We start from the raw sequence: 9,767 nt of genomic DNA, 5'->3' as shown, positions 1-9,767 counted from the left end.
TCGCATACAATGGGCCTACTCTAAATGTTGTTGAATTAGCTCTACCTGCATACCCTTCGCACTGCGATAGGATGCAAACCTTCCACACACCTGTAGTGGAAGTGAAGGGACTACGCTACAGAACTATTCTCAACTATGTCGACGTTTGAATTATAAGGCTTGACTAATAAGATTACGTAATCTAGTCTGCAATGTACCTCTAATTTTCGTATAAGGTTATTTTTGGGCAGCAATAAGTAAATCATCATCAATATTACTCTGTTCCTAAGCCCCTAATCTAAACTTACCCATATCCTATCCAAACCTAGCTCTAGAACTATACCCTCCGATCTACCGCCAGGATGGCAGCTGCGGCAGAGCGGAGGGGGCTAATAGTTACTAGAGCTAATCCAAACCAGCTCTATACCCAAGTAGCCCCAACTCTCCGCAACACCAACAGACGTGCGGAAGGCTTACGTCTGAAACAAAACGAACGGGGAAACACGGGTACGAGCTACTCCTAAACACCAAGCCCATACATAGCTATAGGCGACTAGGTTTGTACAGTAACAGTGCTAGTGGGCCAGGCAAGTAGTGAACTACTAGTAATAGTAGTAGCAGTAGCTGCCTTAACTACAAAGTTCTTCTAGTAGAACGGCCACTTACATCAATTTAAGCACAACGCCGTTGTGAAAATGTTCGTTATTACCCGCGCGTTGCTCAAAAAGTGCAATCCAAAAATAAATAGACACCACGTGCTTCTGAACTATATACATGGAAATCGTAATGAATTCTCAGGCAACCGTTTCTTTTTGCGTGCGCGGCACTCGTGTGTCATTCCGATTGCAGCTTTTTCCTGATTCGGGGAAAGTTTTGCTGTCCGCGCCTCATACCAGCAGTGGCCACCCCTACATTATAACTATACGCAATAAAACATCCACGCAACTGTAACTTCAATTCAGTCGCATACTTTGCGCCCACCACCCCCACGCGGGCTTAAGCGCACGAGTATTCAAACAGCAACACTCCACATATGATCGCCCGCATCCGACCAAATATAATATATGTTATTATGACCATTAATGACATTGATTGGAACATTCAAAAAAAAAACCTAACCCTAACTCTAAAAAATTTTTTTTTTTATTAAAGTGCCTAGTAGTCATATCATATCGAACCTTTCTGCCTTCTGCCTCAATTCTACTGATTGAGAATTACGACTACTACTGATTACTATTATCCTGAGTGTGGGCAGGGAGCGCTGCATGCAGTTTGCCACTATGCTAGCCAAAAGGCGCCACCTATTGTCATAACTTTACAATTATGGATCGATTTCAGTCAGTTTCATTTCCCCATGAAGTGAATTTTTTTAAATAAATAATCAGTTTAAACCGTGTGCAACGGGTTCACATTCCTCCCATTAAAGCATGATATTAAAGCAGAATCAAGGGAGACCAGGATATTAATAGAAAACACAATAGCAGAAGGAAAGAAGCAATATTTCATTCAACATGTTCAATAACATTCTTGATATCTCGTTACAGTCAATCAGTTAATAACATGAACCCAAATACAGATAATGTAGAAGCAAAACGAAGGCAGATATTGCGAACCAATTACGTTTATTCAGAATGACATCTTCAGATAGATACAAGGTGCTAAAAATACTTGTATAATTGACCAGTGTTCAAGTAGTTACATGATGCAGCAATGTTGCAAAAAACATAACACAAACTTGCAACCTATCTGAAAACAGACGGCATGAGATGACACTTCAAGCTATAATATTTACAACAATCGGAAATTTGAATTTACACATTCAAACAAAGTAACGCTCCACGAAAGATCGAAGGAATTGATGATGACAGACGTTGAGGCTTAATCTACTTCTTCCATTCTTGACATATCCTCATCTTCTCCCTCCAATGGGGGCATATCATCTGTTGGCACATCGGGACCAATCGGGATGTCCTCCTCGTCGATTCCCAGTCCCAAGTTGATCATGCGGTGAATTCTGGCGGCGTGGCTTGCTGGGTCCTCTAGCGTGAAACCGGATGTCAGCAGCGATGTTTCGAACAGCAGCATGACCAGATCCTTCACAGCCTTGTCGTTCCTATCGGCGTCAACCTTCTTCTTGAGGGTTTCGACAATCGGATGATCTGGGTTGACTTCGAGGTGCTTCTTAGCTGCCATGTAACCCATCGTTGACGTGTCACGCAAGGCCTGTGCTTTCATGATGCGCTCCATGTTGGCCGACCAGCCGTACTGACTAGTGACGATGCAGCAGGGCGAACTGACTAGCCTGTTCGATACAACAACCTAGAAAAAAGACAGACATATCACTGGCATATTCTGTTCCAACAAAAAACTCCACTTTATATATAAAAGAAACTGTGCGCCGCATGGTCTGTCTCCTCATTCACGGTCGCATAGCGACTACGAGAAGGTTATGGAATATGCGCTACACTGCCCACACTTGTCGCGAGAATGACAATAGATACTGAGAAACAGAGATAAGACGAGAGGAGGAAGAAGAACACTTGTGTTAGCGTGCGTGCGTACGTGCGTGTGTACGCTGTCCTTAAACGCGGAACCTGACCCCCTAGAAACTGCTTTAGACCCACCATCTATTTAGGTACAAAATAACTTTTCAGAATTTAAGTTCAGTCAAATCTGCTTTCATCAATATTTTGTAACACAAATTCGAAAGTAAAACGATTTCATATATTTTTTGTAATTTATATAATTAGCTATTAAATTCTTTTTCTGACCTTGCTTTTTACAATTTTATTAAACAGGGGAACTATACTCATGCATCTACTCAGCATGTTAGAAGATAATTAAATGTTGTAGCCATAAATATCATGAATCACCCGAACGCAAACAAAGTTACACGTATAAACGCATTTACATGCAAAACACGAATTCTTTGGGTGTAAAACATGCGCAATCTAAAACAATTCACAGCATTAAAAAAGGCTTCAGTTTCCGGTGTCACCCCCAAAACCAACCGCCACAACATCTCATGTGTGAATACATTGCTAAATACACCCCTCTTCCAAAATCAACAAAACATCGCCTGTGAATATTTCCAATCCTCAACATCTCCTGAAATGGTTATAGATCATATAAGCATTGAATGTCTACAGCAATGATGGAGTCCAGACAACGGTGTTGGCACTACACAATCTACACTCTAGGATTTTCGAGCACGTTAGTTGCTTACCCGTAATTTTTGGCAGAGAAAGCCGTGCAAATGTGTGCATTACTTTGAATAGAAAGAATTTCTAGATTCGATAGAAACTACTATAAACATAATACAGATATTCAATTTGGTGACGACTGCCTTAATTAACTATACGAGCATCAGTGCTTACGAGCCATTAATACTGATTAGGTGAGCATATCTTCGAACACATAACGAGTCGATGTGAATAAAAGTTCCATAGCATTTCGCAGCAAATCTATAAGTATTTTTTTGTAGTGTGTACCATGCAGTGGTGTGGAATATGTGTTATTTTATAACCTACTTTTACATGTACCATATAATATGAACATAACTTTCGGAATATTCACAGAACAATAGAAATATGGATCCATCTCACATTCTGTTGTTCTTACTTAGTCATACAATGTACTAATTGTACCTTATCGTGGCATTGCTAGTGAATTTTTGGGTGGTCTAAATTTGTCACATTTAATAGTCTGGAATTCTAATGCCAAGACTGCACAATCTTCTGGGAAATGCTCAAAGTGCTGGTAATTATGTCCATGTAAGACGTCCACCAGGGAAACATATGCAATATATAAAAAACTGGCTTCACTAACCTAAAATAATTTTAACAGTGGGTGTGGAAGTGGGGCAATACATACCTAATTTAATAACATTTCACCACTTCATCAGCCGTCAACAACAAATACATTACAAGTCGGCTGGCTCTTAGTTCACAATGCTACTTAAACTTTTTCATCATTATATAAAACATCTCAAAGAACATAATCTTCGTCTTGTTAGCAATGTCAATCACTGTCCCACTCACTCTGACCAGAAGCATTTACAGAGTTGAAATCCACCTCTATGTCATAGACATAGTCCAAGTCACCCGGCTTTTTCCTGTTCTTTTCAAAACTCTCACTCATGACTGAAATATACAAACAACTATGTAATGCAGTATAATGGGTATGACTGTCTGGCTGGAGATGAAAGAGGACATGGGACATCATCTATATTTATCTAAAGAATCAAACCTGTGTTAGAGGAAATCTGTATAGAACAGACACATGCCTTTAAAGTGCACTAAGAATTTCTTTTGAGTGACCCTTTTATACTTTTTTGACCATATATTACACAAATTTTACTTAAATGATGAATTTATTTTAAAACTACCTTCACACACAGACCAGTTAAGAGCACCAGCCTCTCATAGTAGCTTTATAAGTTTTCATACCAGTTTTTTTCTTTTCAAGTGCTTCATCATCCAGTTTATTCAAATCCTCATTTGCATTTATTGAATATTCTTGAGTTGTCGCTTCAAGGCTTTCATCAAGGCTTAAACCTTTCAACTTATTCTGAAAGAGAAATGATGGTAGAATGTCAGTCGGTTGTATCGTGAAATAGAGCTTCACACGTGAAGACAGGTGCGATATATACCTGTTCACTAAACTACTAGTGCCATCTATTGACGAAAATTAGCTAAAACTGATTTAAGTTGCACAAAAGACTATTTACTTATATAATGTACGAGACTGTCACTAATTATTGGTACTTAGGGTGATCGTAGTCGGTATGATTATGTCATTGGGGTCATCAAGTAAGAACCACCGTTCAGCAATGTTTCTACATCATCTCCAGATGGCTCAACGGTCAACTAAAAACTATAGTGCTAATGCTGAGCACAAGATAATTATTCTTTTTATATATCCCTTTTAACGACAATATCCTTTACCTGCATAAGGCACAGCATCTTTTCCAACTGCCACAGAGGTATTTTCTTCAAGTACATTCCATGTTTGGGATGTTGACAAAGTTCCTCCGCAACTTGCGAAACCTTCGACTCTTGTTTCAGCAAACGTACTGGCATAGATCGTTTGCGTAGCTTACCTTAAAAATTTACTAAATTTTAAATTTTTTCCATCATGTAATAAAGAAATTTTATGTGCAGAAAATAAGCATGCTTAACTGAATATTTGAACAAATATTATATATATATATATATGCACTTATGTGGAAATTGGCAGTTACTTATACTTTCACTTTATCAAAACCTTACATCATTAGTTTTTGTTATCCAATATTTATCATTTCATACAACTCTATCCTATGGATTGTCATAAGTTACTGTTGGTACCAAACACAGTTACACAATATGTTATATAATTTTACAACGGACCTATCAGCATGATTAAAAGGGAGCTCTATATGTGAGACAACGTTCTAAAAACAATGTACGGCAACAAACAGTTTTGGGTATGAAAGCGTGAAACACGTGCAACTTTGCTGATCATAATCAACCAAGCACCATTCCACCAATATCTGGGGTAACGTGGTTATCTTGTTCTAACAGAGGGGGAAATTACGAACATGGTTGATCTCTTGAGAATTCAACGTTACCTGTGTCATTATGTGCATACACAATGACGAGAGTTGGCGGTTTAAATCGCACTCCACATTTTTGTAGAGTGACATCTCCCTTTTCATCCATTCACGTCACGTCCAACTCGGTTCACACATGCAGAGCTTTAAGTCCCATGATGAGCTCTTCTAAACACGAATCACATAAAGTAACTTGTTATTATTTGTTGAGTAACATGCTCGCTTAAGCCAGTAATTTTGCTTATTTAGCATTACGAACTCACACTGTAGCACGTATTATATAAATGGCTTGCAGTTGTGAGCGATGTGGAATCCAGGACTGGCAAAATCACGAACATATCTATTTAATATACTCAATATATAATTGTACACATTGCGACCATGAAATTATAGCGGTATTCGCTGCAATCTAAACAAGTGGCTGTATGCGTATCAATCACTGATCTCTATTATATAAATATATTATAGAGATCAGTTGTATCGATATAAAACAGAAACAGCCACTTGTTTAAAATCCAGTTGGTGTTGTTATGATTTCATGGTGAAAATTTATATAATTCTATGTATATTGCTTTGTTTGCTTTGAAATTGTATACTCCTGACCTTTGTTTTCATTCTCCATGTTCCATGTTCATTCTATGGGTAATTAGTAATACTTTGGCACTTTTGGTTAATACTTTGGCAAAATGGGAATTTTGATCAGTATTACTATGAACAAATCTATAGACAACATGTAAGCACTCTGCCAGTTGTGTTACAGGTGGAACGTAACTGTAGCCTTCCACCAATTGTTCACATCTTGTCCTAGTAAAAAAGCTATTTTCTTATTTTTTGGGGTGATATTTAATATTAGTGTTCTGATCTGCATTGTGTGTGTAAGATAGATAGATACCTTATAGACAGCTAGTATGGATGAAAACTGGATGGATTGGTATGGATTGGTTTTGTGAAAATATCATGCAATTCTGCCAAGTGATTTAGACAGTGTCTGACAAACTGTGTCGGTGTGTCAAACTTGTCAGAAATTTACATCACATCGCTGGCAAGTTTCCTTAAAGTCACGTACGTATATACACTTCAAGTATTTTAAATTAGTTTTTGTGTCACACTTATTCAGGCCAAGTGTCTATGGGTGCCATCTACTGGTAAATTTTCGAAATGTCACTAGCCGATAGAAATAAGTAGCATTTGGTTTGGTTTGTTGTGAGCCACTGCTGAAGTATTAAGCATCATTATAGTTAGAAAAGGTGGACCTTCTATGGACATTTTACAGTATTACAGTAGTAAACCCTCTCTGGCATGTATAAGTGCCTTGCATATCTGCCAAACAAGTAGTCTTGTCTTATAGAAATGTGGGTTGCCTTACAAAACATATGATATATATATACTAGTATTGTATTACAAGGTGTATTTACCATTAGTATCAGCACTGGCAAGAGTGAAATTAGACAAAATAGTAAATACTTAATGGTAATTCAGATTATGTACATATACAGGAGATGGAGATTGTTAATTACCCCAGTACTGTCTTATAATCGCATACAATGGGCCTACTCTAAATGTTGTTGAATTAGCTCTACCTGCATACCCCTTCGCACTGCGATAGATGCAAACCTTCCACACACCTGTAGTGGAAGTGAAGGGACTACGCCTACAGAACTATTCTCAACTATGTCGACGTTTGAATTATAAGGCCTTGACTAATAACGATTACGTAATCTAGTCTGCAATGTACCTCTAATTTTCTATAAGGTTATTTTGGGGCAGCAATAAGTAAATCATCATCAATATTACTCTGTTCCTAAGCCCCTAATCCTAAACTTACCCATATCCTATCCAAACCTAGCTCTAGAACTATATAGCCCTCCGATCTGCCGCAGGATGCAGCCTGCGGCAGAGCGGAGGGGGGCTATAGTTCTAGAGCTAATCCAAACTCAGCTCTATACCCAAGTAGCCCAACTCTCCGCAACACCAACAGACGTGCGGAAGGCTTACGTCTGAAACAAAACGAACGGGGCACACGGGTAGAGCTACTCCTAACACCAAGCCCATACATAGCTATAGGGACTAGGTTTGTACAGTACAGTGCTAGTGGGCCGGGCAAGTAGTGAACTACTAGTAATAGTAGTACAGTAGCTGGCCTTACTACAAAGTTTCTTCTACATAGAAGGCACTGCGGCGCACCACCGTTGTCAAATTTAACAACGCCGTTGTGAAAATGTTCGTGTATTTACGCCGTTGTCAAAATAGTGTCAATCCAAAAATAAATAGACCACCACGTGCTTCTGACTATATACATGGAAAATCGTAATGAAATTCTCAGCAACGTTTCTTTTTGCGTGCCGGCACACGTGTGTCATTCCCGATTGCAGCTTTTTCCTTGATTCCGGGAAAGTTTTGCTGTCGCGCCCTCATACCAGCGGTGGCCACCCCTACATATACACTATACAGCAATAAACATGCCCACGCAACTGTAACAATCAGTGCCTTCGCCCACCCCCCGGGGTTAACGCTCAATTAAACAACAAACTAATATATGCCCATGACCAAATATATATATGTTATTATGACCATTAATGACATTGAAGTTGGGAACATTCCTAATGGAGCTCAAGGGGTCGTTGTCGTATCAGGTACTACAGATATGTACCCGAGGTACATATATGTATACACAATACTAAACAACCTAAAACTACCTCGGGTACATATCTGTAGTACCTGATAGTGATACGACAACGACCCCATCTGCCCTAATGGAGTATCACCACTATACTGGCACTGCCAGTATTGGGCTTCTTTGAATCCATCATGCGCGTTCCATCATCCATCATTCCCCAAACTGGCCATTAGGCCTACCGCCGTTGTCTAATTTCCCCTCAGAAGAGATGAAAGTTTACATTCCCAGAATATCCTCGCACCTTCACCAGAACCACAGGCACTTGAAGCGTTTCAATTGTAAACACACGCCGCCGCCATTGCGCGCACACTGACACATAAATATATATTTATGTGTCAGTGTGCGCGCAATGGCGGCGGCGTGTGTTTACAGGGGTAATGCTATCCCCCGGGCGTGGAGGGACACCGCAACGTGGCAGCACTAGTACCGGTATTAGTATTAGTATTAGGTTAGGGTTAGGGTTAGGGTTATGGTCTGGGTTAGGGTTAGGGTTAGGATTAGGGTTAGGGTTAGGGTTAGGGTTAGAGTTTTTGCATCATGATGCTCCACGCCCGGGGGATAGCAACACCCTGTTTACAGTTGAAACGCTTCAAGTGCCTTAGCTCCAAGAAACGGTATTGCTAGGGTTAGAATACCCTATAGTATAGACAATCCGTCGAACAGCCTGGTCGGGCTACAAGTGCCTGTGACCACAGGCACTTGGACCGTTTCAATAATAAAATGATGGTTAATAAATACAACTTGTCAGTACTACTGCAGTACCAGCAATAGTCTTAATGTTTGATTTGACCTAATAACTTCACTTCAACACCGTTAAATACACCGATGCAACACATAGCCCGCACGCCATTGTGCATGCACAAATACACAGTAGGTACTCTAACCTACTGACAGTACTGTGTATTTGTGCATGCACAATGGCGTGCGGGCTATGTGTTGCATCGCCATCGGTGTATTTAACGGTGTTGAAGTGAAGTTGTTAGGTCAAATCAAACATTAAGACTATTGCTGGTACTGTAGTACTACTACTAGTAGTACTGACAAGTTGTATTTATTAACCATCATTTTATTATTGAAACGGTCCAAGTGCCTGTGCCTGTGACCAGAACTGCCTTGTGTATTACAAGACTGTCAAGAGTGGGACAATATATTATCAGGAGATTATAGTAATTAGTATATACGATACGAGAAGAAATCCTAGGCTGTAGTACTAGCGTATTATCTGGTTCTATGTAGGCTTGAATAGATAAAATAACGTATCACGACACAAGAGTCTACTCTTTACAATCTTGTATTGGGTTACAAGTTACATCTCATTATTCTGTAAAATGTATTACGTTACGATTTCTCGTCCACGATCATAACAAACAGTGCTGCCACCTATGGCTGCCACTATGCCAAACTCCACGACAGATGGCGCTCTCGCTCTGGCTCAATTCTGCACCCGGCAGATAGGTGCGATATGATATGACTACTAGGCACTTAAAAAAAAAAAAACCCTAACCCTAACCCTAACCC

General features: G+C 39.6%; 2 protein-coding genes across 4 annotated transcripts in view; both read right to left on the bottom strand.

The window, feature by feature from the left end:
- Nucleotides 1–1,582: 1,582 nt before the first annotated feature.
- Nucleotides 1,583–9,767, bottom strand: part of LOC106816155 (heat shock protein 83-like) — a gene marked incomplete in the record, with an annotated part of 16,592 nt that continues 8,407 nt past the window's right edge. Inside the window, 1 exon segment of the mRNA XM_014820712.1 lies at nt 1,583–2,298. Coding sequence (XP_014676198.1) covers nt 1,858–2,298 — 441 coding nt within the window.
- LOC106816156 (centrosomal protein of 19 kDa-like) lies at nt 2,705–9,687 on the bottom strand. Of its 3 annotated transcripts, none has more exons than XM_014820713.1 (5): nt 9,587–9,687; nt 5,591–5,740; nt 4,926–5,080; nt 4,428–4,548; nt 2,705–4,121 (listed from the first exon to the last, which is right to left on the bottom strand). In XM_014820713.1, exons 2-5 carry the CDS (start codon nt 5,679–5,681, stop codon nt 4,000–4,002), a joined length of 489 nt encoding a protein of 162 aa, XP_014676199.1. In that variant the 5' UTR covers nt 5,682–5,740; nt 9,587–9,687; the 3' UTR covers nt 2,705–3,999. The 3 variants fall into 3 exon arrangements, with proteins under 3 accessions (XP_014676199.1, XP_014676200.1, XP_014676201.1); XM_014820714.1 differs by lacking the exon at nt 9,587–9,687 and adding an exon at nt 7,398–7,549; XM_014820715.1 differs by lacking the exon at nt 9,587–9,687 and adding an exon at nt 6,176–6,194.

Source organism: Priapulus caudatus, unplaced genomic scaffold, assembly GCF_000485595.1.
Source record: "Priapulus caudatus unplaced genomic scaffold, Priapulus_caudatus-5.0.1 Scaffold1301, whole genome shotgun sequence".
NCBI lineage: Eukaryota > Metazoa > Priapulida > Priapulimorpha > Priapulimorphida > Priapulidae > Priapulus > Priapulus caudatus.
This window is presented reverse-complemented; position numbering and strand designations above follow the sequence as displayed.